Here is a 22,368-nt window from a genome sequence, read left to right as displayed (position 1 = left end):
CATGACTGTGAGTGGGTCTGTAAGTGTGTGCATGAGTGTATGAGAGATTATGAGAGTGTATGAGAGATTACTGAAATCTGTGACTGGACCTAAAAAAGGTAGTGACTTTATACTGGTGGTGGATACTGACTAATAAGACACTTTCTCACAAAATAAAATTCCCAAAGTGGGAAAAATCAATAGATCTTATGTGCGGGAGGGGAGATTTCTCTCTTTGGCTACTTCCATTGGCCAAGGACTTGCATTTCCTGAATACGGAAGTTCAGTAGCCATCGGACCCATTCTGATTAACATTAGAAAACAGCCACTGTGACCTAGGGCCAGATGTAGCAAGGTTCCAAATTGCGAGTTGCAATTTGCGAGTCCCAGCTACTCGCAAATTGCAACTCGCAATTTGGAATGCAGAAAGGTGTCTCAGACACCTTCTGCGAGTCGCTATTATAGACAAAATAATGAGGTGGGTCGCAATTTGCGACCCCATAGCGATTCAGGGCACTCACGGGGATGGTGGCCTGCTGGGAACAGCAGACCACCATGTCCGTGACTGCTTTTAAATAAAGCAGTCTTTTTTTTCAAAGTGCAACCCGTTTTCCTTAAAAGAAAACGAGCTGCACTTTGAAAAAAAAAAACGAAACCTTTAGTTTCGGTATTTTTCAGGGCAGGTAGTGGTCCATTGGACCACTGCATGCCCTGAATAATTATTTGTTTTGCCAGACACAAAAGGGAAGGGGTCCCATGGGGACCCCTTCCCGTTTGTGCCTGGGTTACCATCCACTTCAAGTGGATGGTAACTGCGCTTTCATTCGCAAATGAAAATGCATACCATTGCGAGTCGCAAATCGGAAGGGAACACCCCTTCCTATTTGCGAGTCGGAAATGCATTTTGCGAGTCGGTTCCGACTCGCAAAATGCATTTCTTCATAGCAAAGTGGCTTTAGCGACTCGCAAACTGCGATTTTTGCCGTTTGCGACTCGCTAAAGCTTTGCTACATCTGGCCCTTAGTGTGGTGGTGGCAAACAAGCTGCCAGGTCAAGGGATTCTACTGGTGGAACTGGCCAAGGTTCAATGAGCAGATACCTAGCAGCTCTCCCACCCCTCTTTGGGACAAGGGACCATATGTTTGACAGTCAGTGCTCCAATTCAACAAAAAAGTCTTAATGAGCCCACAGAAATTGTTGAAGCACATCTGTCTCATAGGACATTTTTGCTGTGTTGACACATGCCTATTATGACATTATGGTAATAAGACCAGAGTATTGTGGCTAGCAGGATTTATACCTCGTACGGCTGAACTACTTTCTCTTATGGAATAATCTGAATTGTGATACCACTTTAACTTCTTAGGGGGTAGCCTATGTCCACTGCTAAGTGAAATACACATGCATGTGCGCATTATACAAATAGTGTGATAATTAAATGTATCTACTATATTAAATATATAGTTGAACTGTAATAGTAAACTGAAAAAGTGTAAGCTGATTTTTATAATGGCTGCAGCTACAGGCAATGACAGGGTCTGTGGCTGGCATATTTTAAAGTATGCTGACCATAGGATGGATTTTAACTTGTTAAAGCGTTTGCCACTATCATAGGAGGTATTTACATAACGGACATCTATGAACAAATGCAATAAATAAATATATCATAATGGTTGACAAAAGAAAGTAGGTTAGTGAAAAAAGAGTAAGTAAGAAATCAGCCATCTTTAATCAAATCTATACTGTTTTAAGATTCTGTAGATTAGGCATTTTCCCTTAGAGTGTCTCTCTCTAAACTACACTCACAATGTGCAAAATATACGCTCTTTATGTGGGCTGTATTTGGAAAGAGTTGCTGAATTTCCAAGTGACCAGTAACCAGGAAAGTATCCTGTCCAAATTGGAAACTCCCATGTATTTTTATTTCTTCTAGCGCTATTTGAAACATTTTTCAGTCAATAAACTATGTAAATTAGATGTCACTCAATAATTGTTATTTACTTTCAGGAAAAGAAACAAACAAACAAAAAAACAACAAGTGCACATTTTATCGGAAAATAGGGAGAGAAAAAATAAATCTGCAAGTTTCAAAAAGTTTTGTCACATAATTTCAGGAAACTATAGACTGGTTTGTCGGTTTAGAGTTTACTGATTTAATCCAGATTCACTGCCTGGACATATTAGGATAATCAGTGTAACAAAGGTAATGGACCTGACCCTTTTCGCAGATTCATCCCCATACTTTTTGCCTCCTTCCTCCTATTTTTTTCTGACCTCTTGCTGTTGGCTCTAGGACTCTGAGCACTTTATCCCTGCTGATCAGTGCTAAAGTGCAGATGCTCTCTCCCTTCTAAAGTTGGTATGATTGACTTACACCTAATTGGCACATTTAATTTACCTGTAAGTTCCTTGTACAGTGGTATCCCTATACCCAGGGCCTGTAAATTAAATGCTACTAGTGGGCCTGCAGCGCTGCTTGCGCCTCCCACTGAAGTAGCCTTTCAAACCTGTCTTGTGCGCAGTTCTCTGCCACAGAGACCTGGCAACTAAATTTACTTGTCAAGCCTGGAACTCCCCTTTTACTACATGTAAGTCACCCCAAGGTAGGTCTTAGCTAGTCCTCTGGGCAGGGTGCTATGTATGTAGAAGGCAGGACATGTCCCTGGTTGTGTGGCCTGTCCTGGTAGTGGCAAACAGCCTAATTGGTTACTCACTGCTGTGAGAGCTGCCTTGCCCATAGGAATACATTGGAAATGCCCTGCCTTATGACTAGGGGTTATTGTCTGATTTATGAGGGGTAGCACTGGCATGTTTGGTTTGGTTGTAATGGTAGCGAGAAATGCTGCTTACTGGTGAAGGTGGATTTTTTATTACCATTACAGAAATGCCACTTCTAGAAAGTGAGCATTTCTCTGTGCTTATGAATCTGGTGTTTTGCAGCTTGACTCCAATCCACATCTGGGCAGAGTGACAGTTGGGCTTTGTGCATACTTTTCAGACAGCCTGTACACAGGGAAGATGGCAGTGTCACAGAGATGCATCTACATTTTGAATGGTCTTCCTGGCCTGAGAGAAGAGAAGGTCGGACACATTTGCATTTGCAAAGGATATGCCCTAGCCTCACACAAAGGACTTGTTTACCCCCTACTGATGTCTGAAGCATCAAGGACTCTCCGTCCCACCGGGCCCCATCACTGAGCAGGAGTCGCGGGCGGGGAGGAAGCCTCTTCAGAGGGCCCCTGCACCGCTGGGCCCCTTTCTGTTGTTGTTCTGCACCCCACCAGGAGGGCTGGTTGTATAGTGGTCCCTCTATAAGATTGAAGGGGGAGCGTGCTGTCCCCCTCCCAAATAATCAAGCAGCCCCCTTCTTTAGCACCGAGGAGCACTGGGGGCCCCCTTTCCTTGTTGCACTCAAGGTGCCTTCATCATAAAGACAGGTACATTTAAGGGTATCGTGTTTACCATGTCATGTACATTCGTAGTAGCATGTGTAGTATGACCCATGCATTTATGCTAATGGTCCTGTTATGGGCATCTAAGCTAAAATGTTTCCCTGGCTTGCCATATATTTTTCTGATGTTCCTTTTATTGACATTCTGGGAATCTTATGATAACCTGTTTTGATGACTTGCCATGTGTTTCCTAATGTTCCTGGTATGGGCATTTATGAGGATCTTATGATGTCCATTATTGTAGTAATGTTTTTCCTGACTACTGCTTATGTTGCAGAATAATGTGAGTTGTATGTGACTACTGCTGGTTTCTGCAGAGTAACAGTGCTGTGTAATGTTCTGACAACTGCTTGAGTAGCAGGGTATTACTGACATGTTGTGTTTGGTCTAATGATGTTGTGATCAATAGAGTTTATTTTTATATAACTTGGGGCCAGATGTAGCAAAGGTTTGCGAGTCGCAAATGGCCCGAATCGCTATTTGCGACTGCGCAAAATCGGAAATGGGATGCAAAAATCCAATTTCCGACTCGCAAAAAGCGATGCGAGCAGTTACCGACTCGCAAAATGTGCGACCCCATTTTGCGACCCGCAAATAGGAAGTCGCAATTTGCGAGTCGCAAACCATATGCAATTGCAACTTGCAAATTGCGACTAGTCGCAAAATGCCCAGTTTGCATGTCCCATTTACCACTAACTCAGAGCAGGTGGTAATCATTACCAAAGTATAAAAGGAGACCCAGAAGGCATCTGGGTTACTCAAGATGGCGGAGATATACCTGATAGCAGTGAGGAGGAGAGCCCATGCAGCCCAGCAGAGGAGGAGGAGGAGCCAGAGACAGGAGAAGATTTACAGAACAAGGCAGACTCTTTTTCAGCAAACTGAGGAGGAAATCTACGACAAATACCGACTTAGCAGCGCAGCTATACTTGAATTAATTGAATTACTCAATCCACAGCTAGAACGCCAGACTCTGCGCGGCTGCGCCATCCCTACACATGTGCAAGTGCTATGCTCACTGCACCTCTTGGCCTCGGGGAGCTATCAGGGGGTCATTGCTGTGGCAGGTGGGGTATCTCAAAGTGCACTATCAAGGTTCCTCAGGGCATTCCTAGATGCCTTACTCACACACATGTCTCACTTCATATACCTACCCAGGAATGAGGCAGAAATTAACAGCACCAAGCTGGACTTTTACCGGATTGCCAACTTTCCCCATGTCATAGGGTGTGTAGATGGGACACATATTCAAATATGCCCTCCTGCAAACCTGTAATATCTTTTCCGCAACAGAAAGTGTACCCACTCACTCAATAGTCAGGTTGTTTGTGACGCCCATTATGTCATCACTGACATTGTCGCAAAATTTCCAGGCAGTACCCATCACTCCTACATTTTTAGGCACAGTGGGATACACCAACGCCTGGAACGTGGGGAGTTTGGAGACGGATACCTCCTAGGTAGAGCTGCATACACCTTGTAGACATACACACAGATCAATGTGCACACCAACCAGGACTTTCTAACAGTGTACTGTTTGTGCCCAACAGGTGACAGTGCATATGCACTACGGCCATGGATAATGACTCAGTTCTTAACACCCAGCAATGAATGCGAGAGGCGATACAACAGTGCACATAAGAGGACCAGGAACCTGATTGAACGCACCTTCGGATTGCCGAAAGCAAGGTTCAGATGCCTCCACCGCAGTGGAGGTGCCCTCCAGTATACCCCGATTACAGCATTACAAATTGTTGTCGCATGCGCCATCCTGCACAATATTGCCACCCGACATGGGCTACCTCTCACCCCTGCAGACCCAGATTCCGAGGATGAAGAGCAGGAGCAACCACATCGCCATCATGGGGATAGGAGCATCGCAAATCAAGACAGAATGAGACGGGAACACATCGCAACACAATATTTTGGAAGGTACGTGTCAACTTCAACCATACTCACCTACTGACCAAAAACTCCATTTGTTAAGTGGAACAAAAAAACTATTTAATATGTGCAGAAATTGAACTATTTACAATGACAAACTGTTCAGGGACTTCAAAAAGCCAACCATGCATGGGGCACATTGCCGTCATGTGCCCCAACATCAGGGACAGGGTTTAGTCTATGACCTACGGCGGCCTCTGCCAGCCTGGCTGGTCCCAGATTGTTCTGCAGTGCGCTGCCTGGTACTCCCACTCCGGAGCACCCTAGTGTCACCAGCAGAGACACTGCTCACAGTGGAGCCCTCTTCGCTGTCCTGGGGGGTGTCCCCTGTACCCCTGGACACATGCCGTGCCTCCATTAGATCGATCACATGGGTGATCCGGCCCAGGCCTCTTGCCACATCCCCTGCAAAGTGGCCCATTTCCACTTGGAGGCCGACTGTCCTTCTTGACAGGCCAGTGGTGTTGACTGCCAGTCTGCCAATTGATGAGGCCATCCTGTCCAGCCTCTGGAGCAGCTGGCGGTCCCTGCGCCGCCCACCCTCGCTCTGTGACAGTAGTCCAGCCACCAGTTCTCGCATGGACAGGGCTAGGTCCCCAGTGTTTGTGCCTATGACGTCCAATTGTGCATGGAGCTGCTGCATGCTGGTCTCATTGCTCCTTACCAAGCGATGCAGAACTCCACTAATTCTCCCTAACATTTGGTTCTGCAGGCGCTGACCACGTAGCAGTTGTGCCTCGGTCATGGTGGTCGATGGACGCCCGGACTCAGCCTGCAGCCCTGCTCTCCTCAACCTGCGTCGCCTGCGCAGCGGTGGATGCCCTGTGAGCTGTACCGTGGCACTCCTGTCTGTTGCTGGCGCAGCCTCCGGAACCACTGTTGTAGCAGGTGTAGTCATCAAGGGGATGGTGTTGGTGGTGCAGGTGGGAGTGGTGGCAGCTCCTGTGCTTTCCTCATGGGGCTGGCTGACTGTTGGCACCTGGCTGCTGTGGCTTGTGGTGGTGTCTTGTGGGACACCTGTGGGACATGGGGAACAGACTGTCAGTGTCTACTATCTGTTGCACACTTCCTAATAAACATTTGCCTATTGACTGCCTACTTGACTACATTGCCCATAATGCATTATTCTGGTGTTTGCTGCCCTGAAATGGAGCTATCTTGGTTGTGCATGCCCCTGTGTACATGTTGGGTGGGGGTATGGCATTGATGGGGGTACAGGCATATCACATGGTACTCACCGGTTGATGTTGTGGGCTCAGAGGTGTCCAGATCTCCGAATCCTGTAACTGCCTCCTGCTCCAGGGTCTCCTCCACCCTTTCCTCCAGGGGTGTGGGTGGTGGTACGGATGATGGTCCCCCTCCTGTGCCTCTCATCTCCCGGAGCCTTTCTGCCACCCTCTCCTTGGTCCGGGAGCGGAGGTCATACCACCTCTTCTTGATCTTATCCACACTCCTGTGGCTGACCCCCAGGGAGTTCACTTTTTCCTGAATTTCCAGCCAGAGTTCTTTTTTTGTTGAGTCTGGCACATTGAGGGCTGCCTTCACAAAAAGATCATCATAGTGCTGACAGCATTCTTCTGTCAGCACCTCCAGCTCCTTCTCAGAAAATTTTAATTTCCTCTTTCTGGGTGTTTCTGCCATTGTAGCTGCTGGTCCTCCTGTTGGCTGTTCAGCAGTTTAAAATGGGTGTGGTCCTCCCTCCTCCCAGGTGTATTAGTAAACTTCCTGGCTGTGATGTCATCATCATGTGCCAGGAAGTGTTTCCAGAGTGTTCTGGAGTGGTTTCTGGAGTGTTCTGCAGCACCTGCAATCAATTTACATGGTACTCGCAATTTGCGACACCCACTCGCAAAGTGCGAGTCCGTTTTTTGCGCGGTCGCAAACAGCGACGTCGCAGACAGCGGACTCGCTATCTGCGTTGCTACTCCGGGTGCGAGTCTCAATTTGTCCAGGGAAATTGTACCTGCATTCCTATTAGCGACACGCAATTTGCGAGTCGCACATGCTCGCAAATTGTGAGTCGCTAATTTTTTTGTACCTACATCTGGACCTTGGTGTTGTGTTTCCTTAGCGATGGGGGTTGGGCACCATGTGTGTTGTGTGTGTTGTGCAAATGCTTTACACATTGCCTCTGGGATAGGCCTTTCTGCTTGTGCCAAGCTACCAAGGGGATGAGCAGGGGTTATCTTAGACTCCCTCGCCCTGACTAGAGTGGCTGGGTTCTGTCTGGCTTAGGTGCATACCCTAGCCAATCAGAAACCCAATTTGTAACAAAAGGTTTCTATTCATTCCGTGACTTTTTGAAGTGTGCAAATTAATCAATTTGAGCTTCAAAACCAGAGTAATATAGAACAAAGGTCACAACGATCACAATTTGTACAAAGTCTATTGGCTAGATGTATGAAAATGCAATTTTGCATTTCTTAAATAGCAACTGTGAGAAACTGGGGCTGATTGCAAGGGCCCCATAACTTTTTGCCCCCATTTTCCACTTTATGCTGGTGTTTTCCTGACTCTGATGGTGCCCTGGGTACTGCTAACCAGTCCCAGGGCCTGTGCTCTGTGTAAAATGGATATGCAAATTAGGCTAATTATAATTGGCTAAGTTAACCTACCTATAAGTCCCTAGTATATGGTAGGGCATGTAGGTTTAGGGACCACAGCATAGGTGGTGCACACCTAGGTGCATTGCTGAGGTGCCCAGTGTCATTTTAAAAGCAAGCCTGCCTTGCTGGCTGCTTTTAAATTAAAGTTATATGCAAATTCGACTTTGGAATTAAAGGTACTTCCAAAGTCTTAAACTACCTTATTTTTACATATAAGTCACCCCTAAGGTGTGCCCTATGTGCCCCTAGGGCTGGGTGCCATGTAACTATAAGCAGGGACTTTATAAAAATAGATTTATAAGCCCTGGTGAGGTAAAAACAGCCAAATTCGTTTTTCCCTCATTGAAGTAAATGGCCTTCATAGGCTAGAATGGGCAGACTTTATTTTAAATTTTAAAGTCTCCTTAAATGTTACATACCAAGAATTTGGTATCAAATTGATTGTTATAATAAATCCCACAACTTCCAGTTGTTGGATTTAATATAACTAGTGCAGGTAAAAAGTTTAGACTTTACCTAAAAAGTTGCCAATTTCAGCTCTGCATTGTTTTTGCTGCTGTGCTCTGATTGGCCAGCCTGCAGCAGCTTCTGCCAGGCTACTTTAATGAGGTGTGAAGTGGCCTGACTTCACACAAAGGAATGTGCTTGGGGGAGAGAATCTCCCCTCAGCAGATGGTGAGGCAGGAAGGGGGAGGGCTGCCAAACTGGTCTTCAAAGGCAGAGAAGGACATTTGCAGCACCCAGCAACACCCCCACATCCTGCAACCCCAGACAGCTAGGTGCCCCCTTGATTAGATTAGGAGAGGGCAGGAGAGGGGTGTGTTTATGATTTTTAGCCACACCAGTGGGTGGGCTCAGCCAGATCTCTCCTCTAAAAATCAGATTCATCCATTTTGGATTTTTAGAGACTGTTGCCTTCTGGGATGGATTTTTGCCACACTTCCCAGGAAGTGGTCATCACAGGGGGACGACCCTGTCCCTGATTGGAGGACCAGGGCCCCCCTGCTTTTCACCCAGGAGCAAGGATAAAACTGGCAGACCTGCACCCACGCCTCAGATCCCCACCAAATTTCAAGAAGAAAGAACTACAAGGAGAAGAAGGACTGCCCTGCTGGACCCCTGGCCTGCACCTGGACCCTGCACTCAGAAAGACTGCACCAGCTGCACACTTGGGCTTCACCACAAGAAGGACTTTGCCTGGCTTCCACTGGTTCAAGGAGGGACTCCCTGTTTGCTACAGGTGAAAAATTGCTAACCAGAGTCCCCTGCACCAACTCCTGAAAAAGTGACCAGCTGACCACTGCCCAGTGGCCAAAAAGGAGTTTGCACCAGGTGCACTCTGGGAGTTGAAGTCCGCACTTCCCAAGGACCATCACAGAACTTCTGGACCCTTGGGGTGAGCTGTGGACCCCAAAAGAACCTTAAAAGAACATCTGGGTGAAGCCCCAGAAGTTTGGAAAAGATTGGAGAAATTTTAGAAAAAAGCTCCATAAAGTTACCGACTCGACGCGGAAATTCTAGCCGGCTTGCCTCAACCGCGACCCGGCCTGACTTCGTGGTTCGTCCCGGTGAAGAAAAACTTCAAAATAAAGACTAAGTCAGAAGGTAACTTTTTAACCGAGGCTTCCCGCGACCTGTATCCGAGCAGGGCTCCATCGCGGTCGGCCTGAAAGTTTGACTTTGTCCCGGTCCTGGTGCAACCAGATGACCCGATTGGCGCTTTTTGTTTCTATGCGCTAGAAAATAATAATACTTTAAAAATTCATATCTCCGGTTCCCCTGAACCGATTTTAATCGTTTTTGTGTCATTTTAAAGATAAAAATATAAGCTATTTTTATAAATTGGTTTTGGATTTTTAAACTGTTTCCTGTGTTTTATTTAATTACTGTTTTGTGATATTTGAATGCTTTACACTTTGTCTCCTAAGTTAAGCCTTGACGCTCGATGCCAAGCTACCAAGGGTAGAGCTGGGATTAATTTACTGAGACCTAACTGTACTTTTGTGGAGGTTTGTGGCTTGTTGCTAGGTGTAGGTACCTACCTGCCCTACCAATAACCCATTTTCCAACAGCAACGTCATAGAAATCGCTATTTATGAAATGCAAAATGCAATGTGCAAAGATAATGATTTCCAAATATAGGAAATTGGTATTGCTATTAGGAAATCAGTATTAAGAAATCCCATTGCATTTTAGTCAATGGGCTGGTTTTGCATTTCCTAAATAGTGATTTCTCATTAAGAAATCACTATTTAGGAAATGCAAAACCACGGATAGCAAAGGGCACCTGTAGAGCACACATATGTCTAAGGGGCATGTGTGTGCTCTATTGCAATATAAAAAAGCACTTTGGGGTGCTTTTTTTAAATTGCACTTGGTCACCAGAGACTTCAAGTTAGTGGTAATTGCATCTACTAAATGCCTAAGTCATATTTAGGAAATGTTTTGTACATCAGAACAAGAGTCTACAAGGTAGAGATTGCAATTTTTTTGATTCCTTAAGGGCCATTTTACATAAGAAAAGTCCACTTTGCATTTCTTAATGGCCTGAAATACCAATTCGGACCGTTAAGAAATGCGAAATGACTTTGTACATATGGCCCTATACCCCTTCCAAAACTGGGACCAGAACACTGTCATGAAGCTCTTGGCCAAGATTGACACATTTTCATCGCATTTGTTTGAAAAGCTTAAGACTTGTGCAAAGTAGTTTGGCTTTTTGCAACCTGATTGACCAAAGATAATTTATCATCAAAATATCAAAACTGATCCCAAGGTAGTATTATTGATGAACCAGTTTTCAAGTCAGGCCATCTATTCTGAAAGTACTCCCCAAGTTAGTGCATGAGATTACTATCTTGAATTTTGTTTTTATGGCATTGATTGCAAGTTGTTTGGAATGACAGGAATATTTGAACCCACTGAGTAACTGATGCATTGATAGTTCTGTGTGGGCTAGTAGAACCCCATCATCTGCAAACAGGAATATAAGTGTTTTAACTCCTCCAATAACTGGTGCATCCAGGTCCACAGCCAGACAATTTTGACCAACTTCATTTATAAATAGATTGAACAATGTGTGGACAAGCACAAAACCTTGCCTGACTCTGCTATTAATTTTAAACAACTGAGTACATTTGCTTTAGGGCCACATCATACATTGGCTGTTTTGCCCTGATAAGTTGTTTTATGGCAGAGAGAATTTTCTCAGAGAGGCCTTGATCTTTGAGGCTGAGCCTTAAATGGGATCTGTCTATTGAATCAAACTGTGACACCACGAGGACAAGTGGCACCCCACTTGCGGACCGCGGTCAGATCGGCGGTCTGAGTCCTGGACAGCCATTTCTGCCGCAGGCCGTGTTTTGAGCCGCGTTTTGGGCCGCTGCCTATTTTTCGATCCACAGCATGACCAGTCAATCTTTCTTTGGGTGCTGCTTCGCACTGCGCCCGCTTTTCGCCCTTATAATCTCTCTTACCTATTCTTTCTGCCTTTTTTCTTTTTTTCTTGTTTTCTCTTTCTTTATGTTTTTCCTCTTAGCCTTCTTTTCTTCGTCTCAGGAGTCTGTGTTTCCTTCCCTGCATGCTTTGATTCCTCTTTTACACCATGGCTGTTTTTCTATTCACTCAAATGTGGCTTTTCCCAATTCAGGATGGTGTCTTTGGAACTTCCTTGCGTTGCAAACACTTCCGTTCTGGTGGTGCTCCTTGCTCCTGTTTTTGGTGATTTTTGGACTTCTCCTGTTTTTTCTTGGCTGCAGCATTGCTGTTTCCAGTTTATATTACGCTTCTCTTTTTTCTTACCTCCTTTCCAGGAGTTCCTTGCTTCTGAGGTTTTTCCCAGGACTGGTTTTTTTTTTCTGGGACTCCTTCTGGAGGTCACTGTTTGCTTGGTGTTACTCTATCAGCAGCACCTTGGCTACTGGAAAGGGTCGCCCTTACCTTGGTCAGTCCAGAACCAGCAAGAGACCAGGTGGTGCCTCGAGATTGACAAACAATCGCGGTAAGAAGCATTGAGATCGTGACACAAACACTGTCTTTGGGTTTTTGAAGACTGTTGGAAATGGCCCTTTCTGCAGGGTCATCACCAGACTTTTTGCTTTCCTCCTCTTCATTTTCTGACCTGCCTTTTGTTCGCTTTAGGACTCTGTGCACTTTACCATTGCTAACCAGTGCTAAAGTGCTTGTGCACTCTCATTAAAATGCAGTAATATTGGCTTTTCCACAAATTACATATTTAATTTACTTGTAAGTGCCTAGATTATGCGTGCCCAGTGCCTGTAAATGAAATGCTACTAGTAAGCCTGCAGCACTGATTGTGCCACAATCTGCAGTAGTCTTTCAAGCATGTCTCAGGCCTGCCACTGCAGAACCCGTGTCCAGTTCGAAACTGCCTTTTTGACCTGGAAAGTGCATCCACTTGCCAGGTCCAAATCTTCATTTTTATTACATGCAAGCCACTCCTAAGGTTGGCCCTAGTTAGCCCCAAGGGCAGGGAGCATTGTATTTAAAAAGTCGGACATGTCATTTTAATTTTAACATGTCCTGATAGTAAAAAATGATTAAATGTGTTTTTCACTACTGAAAGGCCTATCTGTCTCATAGGTTAACATTAGGGTTACCTTGAAACAACTTTTAAGTGTAACTTCCAGTGTGGAAAATAACTATAGAGTTTGATGTCTGTGGACTCACAACTTAAAATCACAACTTATGGTGAAGTTGGATTTAAAACTGTGAGTCTGAAGAGGCAACTTTTAGAAAGTAGTCATTTTCTTACTTTAACCATCCTGTGCCTTTGCCTGTCTCTGAATACAGGTCTGTGATTGGTGACAGCTAGGCTTTGTGCATTCACTCTAGACAGTCAAACACAATGGGAGCATAGGTGTGACTTAATGGGACATTAATTGGCTTGATGGGAGGGGTGGAGCTTAGCACTGCCTCACTTACACCAGAATAGGACTGTGCCTCTCCCCACACAGAGGGCTGTGTTTTGACTGTGTGCTGGACTTTGTTTTTGTTGTTTTTGGTACCAGTGCTAAAGTGCAAGTGCTCCCTGTGTAAATTGTATGTGTAATTGGCTTTTCCATGATTGGCAGATTTGATTTACTAGTAAGTCCCAAGTAAAGTCCACTAGAGGTGGCCAGGGCCTGCATATCAAATGCTGCTAGTGGACCTGCAGCACTGGTTGTGCCACTCACATGAGTAGCCCTGAAAACATGACTCAGACCTATGACTGCAGTGCCTTTGTGTGCAGTTTTAAACTGCCAATTCGACCTGGCAAGCCTACTCACTTGGCAAGCCCAAACCTTCCCTTTGTGTGCATGTAAGGCACCCCAAAGGTAGGGCCTAGGTTGCCCCATGTGCAGGGTGCAGTGTATGTTAAAGGTGGGACATGTACTGATGTGTTTTACATGTCTTAACAGTGATATACTGCCAGATTCATGTTTCACAGTTGCAAGACCTATCTCTCTCATAGGTTAACATGGGGACTGAATTTAAATATCTTCTAAGTGCAGTTTCGCTTTGGGAGCAGATGGAGCTGTGGAGTTTGGGGTCTTTGGCCTCACAATTTAAAAATACATCTTTTGGTAAAGGTGTTTTTTAAATTGTCAGTTTGAAAATGCCACTTTTAGAAAGTGGGCATTTTCTTGCTTAAACCATTCTGTGACTCTGTCTGCTTGTGTATTTCCTGTCTGGGTCAGACTGACAGTTGGGCTGCTTTTGAATATCCTGATGGGCCTTCTGGGCTAGAGTAGAGGAAGAAGCTGACACTTGCTCCTGAATGGGCTGTGCCTGCCCTCACACAGAGCAGTCTTCAATCCCCTGGTATTAGTCTGGAGCCAGGCCCGGGCAAGGCAGCATATTGGAGACAGTAGAGACTTTCCTTTGAAGGTTGCCTACTTCAAAGGCAGAAAGGCGTATAAGTAGTGGATCCAAAACCCCAGGTGTTCAGATTACTTCTGGATTCAAAAGGAACCAAGGAGAAGAGCTGAAGAGCTGGAGGAGGAGTACTACCCCTTTGCCTGTGACTGTGCTTTGCTGGGTTGGCATGCAGTTTCTGCTTCTGCCTGAAAGAGGACAAAGACTGAACTTTGTGGTATTTGCCTGCTTGTGAAGCATCTCCAAGGGAATGAACTGAGCTTGTCTCCTGTATTGAAGTCTCAGGGCCATTAAAGACTTCCTCTCCCAGCACCTAGACTCTCCTGTCCTACCAAGTTGTGCCCTATCCTGTACCTAGGCCCTTGAGAGGTGAAGCTGATAGAACAAGGACTGAAATCCACACACAGAAAGCCATGCAGGGAAGATTTTGGCACACCACCTGCATCACGGGTGGGAAGTCGACGCATTTCCTGCATCGCAGCTGCTGAAAATAATACAAACCCCACGCAGCGCAGTTTTTTCATCACCATGCAGCTAGATTTTTCGTGCACCATTGCTGGGCATCAAAATCAACGTAAACCTGCGAGGACCTGAGGTGCCCTGTCCGGAAATCGAACCATCGCTCCCTTGCGGGAGAGAAAAACAATGCGTTGCTGACTTTTTCTAGGCAGGCTCGCCCGTGCGGCTTTATTTTTGCCTCAAACCAGATACTTTGTGTAACAACAACATTTCCATTGTTTTCTATGGAGTAAGAATCTATTTTGTTTTTAATTCATAGTATTACTAGTGTATGTTGGAATTTTGTGGTTTTGGTCATGGTTGATTTAGATAAACATTGCCTATTTATCTAAACTGGTGTGGTGTCCATTTTCTAGTGTGTTCACTGTATTACTGTGTGTGTAGGAACATATACTTTACACATTGCCTTTGCGATAAGCCTGGCTGTTTGTGTCAAGCTACCAATAGGGTGAGCAGGGTTTGTCTTAGGAGTTTAACTCCCTTACCCTCACTAGAGTGAGGGTCCCTGCTTGGACAGAATGCAAACTGACTGACAACCAGAGACCCTATTTCTAACGGGCTGCATAACCCCTGTTGAGTGAATGGAGCAAGGGAAGGAGGGGCAGGGATTTGTGATCTTCAAAGGCCTCTTTGAAGTCTCCCCCACTTCAAATGCTGTGCTGCCTGGAGAGACTGCCATTCGGCAACTGCATTGCTGTGCTGGCCTACTGCTTGCTGTGTTGTAGAAGGAACTGCCACTTTGCTACTTGCTTTGCTGTGTTTGCCTGCTGCCTGCCGCTTCCTGCTTGGAAAGAGAAGGACTCGACCTGTTCTCTACATCCTTAAACACAAGATTCTCTAATGGCTTGTGGGCTTAACCCCTATTCTCCGCAGTCTCAGGGACATCCTGGTGCTGCTGGGGTAATGCATCTGTGAGTCCTACTCTTGCCTGATGTGCCCTTCCCCCAGTCCTGGAACTTAGATTTCTCTGGTTCTGCAGCAGATTTCTGCAAAAACTGACACATCGTGCCCTCGACATTGATGCTCTGCTTCATCAAAAGTAGTGTTTCAGTGGACCATTCATGCGTTCTGAATATGGTCACCCTTTTTACACATTGCCTCTTAATCTAAGCCTGACTGCTCTGTGCCAAGCTACTAGGGGATGAGCACAGGTTAATTTATGGCGTGTATCTAACTTACCCTTACTAGGAATTTGGTCCCTACTTGGACAGGGGGCATACCTCTGCTGACTAGGGACCCAATTTCTAACAAAGACCAAATACATTGCTGATTTTGGTTTGAATGTATTTTAAACATATGTTATACAGTTGTATGCAGTTGTATAGCTTGACCGATTCTACCCTCCTTTCCAAAACATCACTTTTGCTATTCGGCCCATGCTTTCAGGCGAGTTAGCAATAATAATTTGCCCCTAATCTTTCTGATGTCATCGAGCAGAGAAATTGGGTAATAATTTGCTGGGTCATTGTGTGTATTTTTATACTTTAATGTTTTTTCAAGAGCCCTTTATGCTTTCACATGAAGCTGTCCCTTTTTGTAAAAAATGATATGTGCTCTTCAGAAGAGAACATTTATTTTGTTGACATTCCTAGTCACATCATTCCACCTTGACAGTTCTTGGTCTGCTTGGAGAGACAGGTGAGGCATCACAGAGTTGCTTTATAGAAGTATTTGGTAATTTTATAGGTCTCTCCAACCAGTAGATGGCTCTTCTGTCAACAGATTCCTTAATATTTGCTATTGGTATTCAAACGTGAATTAAGTTCTGGTTTTGTAGTTATTTTGCTTGTAAGACTTAGATGTCCAAACTATGTTTTTCCTTTTTGGGTTGATGGCAAGAAAACCAGGTTCTAAATAGCATTGTGCCTCAAGCTTTGGAATTTACCAAGTCAAGATCCATTTTGTCACTGGCTCCCAGTACACAAATGATGGTGATGGCCATTCAAGCAACTGAGCTTCTATAAAGCTCTGCACTCTGCATTTGAGTTTCCATGGTCTCGCCAGACAATGAAGCTCTGCCTCTCTCTCCCTCACACTTACCCCTTGCATCCACAGGAGCAACAGTAGAGACAGTTCTTTATCCTACCTCACCACAAAATCCTGGAACAGCTGTCCCATCTATCTCAGGACCTCCCCCTCCCTTGAGGAATTTAGAAGGGGACTCAAGACCTGGCTTTTCAACTGAAGCCCCGTGCAGCAGAACCCAGCAACTGGATGCACTCACAGGTGATAAGTGTCCTCTACAAATGTTGATTGATTAGCTGATTGTCACTAATAACAGGTCATGATCACTTTCAGTTCTTCTATCCATTTTCATATTTCAGGCTCTCCCGCTTACCTGATCTGAACATAGTTTTTGCCGAAGTGTCAAATTATGTTTATCTTCGAGTGAGCGCATTGGGATCATGTTCAGAAGAATTCTTAATTTTTCTCCTAGTTTTTTCGTTCTAAAAGTCTCAATATGCTGGTGGGGAATGTTCTAGGGCACCTCTTTTTCAGGTATCTCTTTGACAGTCATTGGGGTGGGACTCGATATTTAGATCAGCACATACGAATATGGAATGTGATAAGTGCTTCCTTCTTTATTCAAGCCTATTGCTTTGCAATTCCTGCCTCATGGAACTGATACTGAGTCAAAAATTAAGCATCAAGTTAGAATTCTCTTTGAAACTTCCTGGTGATAAATACGTATTGAATGTATCAAGAACCACCTCAATATGTGTGATTTCAGCTTTTGTTTTGGTACTTTTCATTTGTATCTGTGTAACCAACTTGATTTGGGTCATGATGCATGTGTTCAAGCCTCTCTTCCATCTTCCCTTCCCTACTATTGTGGCACTAATACTATATGTGATAAATCCATCCAACTCAATTTTATCTTACACCCAGGTTTGCTAACTGAAATTGGTAAATGTTGTAAAATGTTTTAAGAGGTCCAATCTTTGTCTTCTTTCTTTGGTATCAGCTGTGCAATATTCTAGCCTAGTAGTATACACATATTGTAGCTGAAATCTGATGGTAGTGAATCCTACAATAGACTATTTGGAAGCCCCCAATATTTTTCGGAGCAGGCAGTGGTCCCACAGACCACTGCCTTACTCTGAATAAAATGAAAACAAATCTTTACATTTGTATTTCTGAAAAGCATCTTGTTTTCCTGCGTTTAAAAAAAAAACTGCTTTATCTATAAAGCAGTCACAGACATAGTGGTCTGCTGAGTCCAGCAGGCCACCATCAATGTGAGAGGGGCCATTCCAAAATGGGTTGAAAATTGCGACCTGCCTCATGAATATTAATGAGGCAGATCCCTTGTGACCCTTTTGAGAATCACAAACATTGTTGTACATTTTGTTTTGCGGCTCACAATTTGCGATTCGCAAACAAATTGCAAATTGTGAGTCACAAAACAAAATGTCGTACACCTGGCTCTTAATGAGGTAGGTCATTTGCAACCCCTTTGGGAATTGCTAAATGTGTCTGAGAAACATTTGTACATTTCATTTTGCAAGTATCTAATTGCAATTCCCAATGAATAGCAATTAGAGACTCGCAAAATTAAATGGTCGTACATCTGGCCCCAAGTCCGTTTTTTTTATTGTTGAGTTCTCTATTGTATGATGGTCATTTTTTTAAAGGTTTTCGATAATTTTTATTTAACCTTTTTTTGATGACTTTTCGGTCTTCTTAGCACATGTGCCTGATAGTTTCTTAGTAATGTTATCAGTAGAAATAGTAACCACTTCCAGCATGGGAACGAATTGGCCATTCGCATAGTCAGCACGGAGTTTGTAATATCTGGCTTATACTTTTCAGAGTTTCCAGACCTATTGCTCGGTGCTCCTTACTGGCTAAGTGCCTCTGTTTTGCCGCTATTTTTGTAGTCAATGATTCACTGTAATATCGCCGATATTTCGCCTAATTCGTGCCATAGTTGCTGACCAGTTGCAAGTATCATTTGTAGTATGAAGATTTTTTGGTGAGTTGCTTACTATTTCCTTCATTGTGTGCGCTCTTTTGTCTACAGCGCATGACTTCAATCTGAAGTCCATCTTAGTTCATTGAGAGGTTAAGGCACCTGCTACAATGTCCAGAGTACTGCACATGATTTTCATGGTAGCAAAAATTGGTTGCTTGGGTGGAACTTCAGGTGAGACATGATTTGATTTAAGAGCTACTTGGTCCACATGATGGCTTTGTAGTAATAGAGCATTTAAATGCACCATTGAGAAGATGTGTTGCTTACAGGGGGTTTTACACATTGCATGGCAGGCGTCTACTAACCCTATGTCGTCTTTGTCCAGCTTGAACAAATCATAGCCATTTAGGGGGTCATTCTGACCGCGGCGGCCGGCGGTCGCCGCCCGCCAAGCGGTTCCCGCCGAAAGATCGCTCCGCGGTCAAAAGACCGCGGCGGCCATTCCGGCTTTCCCGCTGGGCCGGCGGGCGACCGCCAGAAGACCGCCGGCCGGCCCAGCGGGAAAGCCCCTTCAACAATGAAGCCGGCTCGGAATGGACAGTGAAAATCTTTGTGGGGCCCTGTTAGGGGGCCCCACGGCAGCCGTTCCCGGATTCCCTGGGCCAGCGGGAAACCGGCGGGAAACTGCCGGCTCCCCTTTTCTGACCGCGGCTTTACCGCCGCCCTCCGCCATGGCGGTCATGGACCGCCAAAGTCAGAATGACCCCCTTAATTTGTTCATGCTTCTTTAGTATTCTGGATCAAAATTAGAGGAAAAAGTAAAGCAGAATCATTCTCTTCAGGTACGCATTATATGTTACTTTTATGTATAGCAGATGGTTTATAGTCTTCAGACTTCTTAGGTGATGTTACGTTTAGGATGGACTTTACATTCTTAGTGAAGAACTGGTGATTTGCAAGCTTCCCAGTCATTTTGACTTAAGAAGTTGTAATATGGGGCCAAATGTATGTAGGTTTGGCTTTGCAATTTCTTCATGGCGAATCTTAATGATTAGCTCTAAAGAAATCGCAAACTGGGATGTATAACAGTATGTTTAACAGCGTTTGCGATTCCTAATGGGGTCGCAAATGACCTACCTCCTGAATGTTGATGAGATAGGTCATTTGCGACCCCATTGGGCATCATAAATAGTGTACTTAACACGGTTGTACATTTTATTTTGCGACTCGCAATTTGTGATTCCCAAACGGACCGTAAATTGCGAGTCACAAAACAAAAGGTCGAACATCTGGCCGAGATTCTGTTGTGGTAAGTCCTGTATTTGCGTTTTCCATTGGCCTCGTTTTAGATCTGGTAGATCTGGAAGATTGAATTATTTCCTCTGTTCTTTGACCCCCTTGTTGGAATAGGATTTCACTATTTATTATTTTCGATATTTTGTCAACTGAGAGAGGTAAACTTAGAATACTTTGATGACTCAAATAATAGCGATGATGAATCGTGCTGCGTCTTTCCTGGAAGTTTTCTGGATGGTGGTGATAGTAGGATCCATCTTTTAATTCTTGTTGGAGGTGTAGAAAATGCCGTTGCGATTTAAGAAAACTCTTAGACGGAATCAATCAAATTTGCTAAGGCTTCGAGGCTTCAAGTTCATAAGGTGTTTAATGAGGCGCTCTTGAACAAATCTACAAAAATATTTAAGGTTTTAGGGAAGGGTTGATAATATGTAATTCGTATGTGTACTGTTGCTATTGTAATGGCTTCCCTGCCGTCCAGTAAGACAGATTGGATTTGTTTTATAGCAAATTGAATCCTATAAATAACATTTATTCACATTAAGAACCATAACATATCAATAGCATGACATTGTACATCTTTATACAACTCGATTCATCACCAACTCCCATTAATTTTGAACTTTGACACATGCTTATATGAGCCAATAATGAACATATGAGTGTTAACTGTATTTTATGATATTGTATTCTCTCCTATTACATTTTGCATTTCTTGTTTCTTTAAGGGTTCATGACACAGTTGGTGCTGTTGCTATTGACCAGGAAGGTAATTTGGCTTGTGCAACCTCCACAGGCGGAATCACAAATAAGATGGTTGGACGTGTTGGAGACAGCCCTATTATAGGTATGAAAAGCTCCCTTGAAAAGGGAAAGTTCAGGCTTAATAATAATGGTTATGGAAAGAATGTAATTTCCACTAACGCATTGAAATCTCTCAATTTCCTGATGTCCTTTGCCTCCTTGGTTCTCCGTGGAATATAAAACGAGCAAAAAGGAACACCTTTTTATTTTAACACTTATTACTGATTCAAATAGTTGAGACTATCATTTTGAGATTGCACTTGCACTTCTGAAATGTTGGAAGCGTTTCTAAGATTGTGTACAAAATGTCAGGTAAAATAGCCTACTATTGGACATTTATCAGAAATGTCACAATTGGTGGGTAAAACCATGTTTTGAAGTAAAATCAAAGTTAAAGGGCAGTCTTTCTGTTCATTCTTAAAAATACCAATAGAGTGCAGATTTTTAGGCATTACTAAACATTTTACCAAAATGTAAAAATTAGGTCTTTTTGAACCGTAAACTTTGTGTTCACAGTCCTGACCCTGCATCTGCCTCACTGTTTCGTTCTCCCCTGACACGTAGTCTCCTTAAGTCCTCTTCAGAGAGAAATATTTAGGACCACAGTGTCAGTCTGTGGATCTTGAATTTACAACCAAGATGATTTACATGAATAACACATCTCTGTCTCACTAGACTACTGCAAATACACCAACATGTTTAAGTTGAATTAAGTGGGAAAATACAAGATTTTGTTCACATATGTGCTGATTTTTCTCTAGAAAATATGAATTTGAGGGCAACAACATTAAGACTCTAAATTTAATTTAGAGAAATCATTAACTTTAAAATTGACATAAAATGTTCAGGATTTCAAAATAGGCAACTTACATCTTGTATATAATGCTTGTTAGGCATGTCCAAGAGCAAATGCACCTTACTGAAAGATACGTTTTATTGACTATTATAGTAAGTAATTTGCAAGGTGTCTGGCCCAGTAGATGATGTAATTGGGTGTTTGTAAATATATTAACTACCTTGTCTTGGACTTGTAAATTGCTCCGTGCTGTGTTTGTGCGTTAATCTGAAACGCTGTTAATTTATTTTGCAATACTACAGTGCAGAATGCCTACAAATATTAAAAGATGAAAACATCAAAATGGCCTGTGATAGAGCTAATTTTAACCTAGCATACATTTCAAGAGGATTGGCCCAAGCCATCCTAGTTCATTGATTCTATCAAACCATAAAACTTTTGCTCCTCCTGTACTTGCGATTCCTCACTAAGAGCAAGACTTGTTATTAAAGTATTTCCCGAGCTCTATAGTGATTCTGCACTATAATCTGTGGATTATTCTTTTTTACAAGATGAGGCAACCATGGGGCACTGGACGAGGCACTCTGAACATAAGCCCGTCAGGCAACCTCAGTAAGCATCTTGAGGTTCAGCCTACCTGGTGATTTGGATCTAGGACAAAGCAGTGGGGACACTCCTACTGGCAGCACAATGAAGGTGTACAGAGTGTCAATACATAAAACATAATGCACCTTATTGGAACACATGCAGAATAGAAGCAGCTGTGCACAGCACCTGCTGCAATTCATGACTGGCTGGAGTCTAAGAGAACGGTGGTATCAACACCAAAAAATAATAAAACAACCAAGCATAAGAATGTAAAGTGTAAACTTTATAATGCAGCAGTGTGGAACATAATCCCAATCAGGACTAGCTCAGACTACAGAAGTTGTGTGAGGTTTTTGTAGGCTACAGTACATGTTGCACAACGATACACAGCCAATGAGCGCCTATTGCCCAGCAAAAACGTTGGGGATGTCAATTATTTCTCTAATCGTTGATCAACATCAAGCATATTGCTATATATGGGTATTGACTTATAAAATTGGCTAATGAAGAATAGCAACAGGTGGTCACATACACTTTTTTCACTCTGTCATTTCTCAAGGCCTTGATATTAGATTGAAAGCACAGCGAGTT

General features: G+C 43.8%; 1 protein-coding gene across 6 annotated transcripts in view; it reads left to right on the top strand.

The window, feature by feature from the left end:
- Positions 1–22,368, top strand: part of LOC138296535 (isoaspartyl peptidase/L-asparaginase-like) — a 1,292,011-nt gene that overhangs the window by 934,258 nt on the left and 335,385 nt on the right. For all 6 annotated transcript variants that reach the window (XM_069235752.1, XM_069235750.1, XM_069235749.1 and 3 more), the window contains one exon: positions 20,318–20,436. In XM_069235752.1, coding sequence (XP_069091853.1) covers positions 20,318–20,436 — 119 coding nt within the window. The remainder of the gene's footprint in view (positions 1–20,317; positions 20,437–22,368) is intronic.

Source organism: Pleurodeles waltl, chromosome 5, assembly GCF_031143425.1.
Source record: "Pleurodeles waltl isolate 20211129_DDA chromosome 5, aPleWal1.hap1.20221129, whole genome shotgun sequence".
Taxonomy (NCBI): domain Eukaryota; kingdom Metazoa; phylum Chordata; class Amphibia; order Caudata; family Salamandridae; genus Pleurodeles; species Pleurodeles waltl.
The sequence above is the reverse complement of the archived record's forward strand: the minus strand, read 5'-3'. Positions and strand labels throughout refer to the sequence as shown.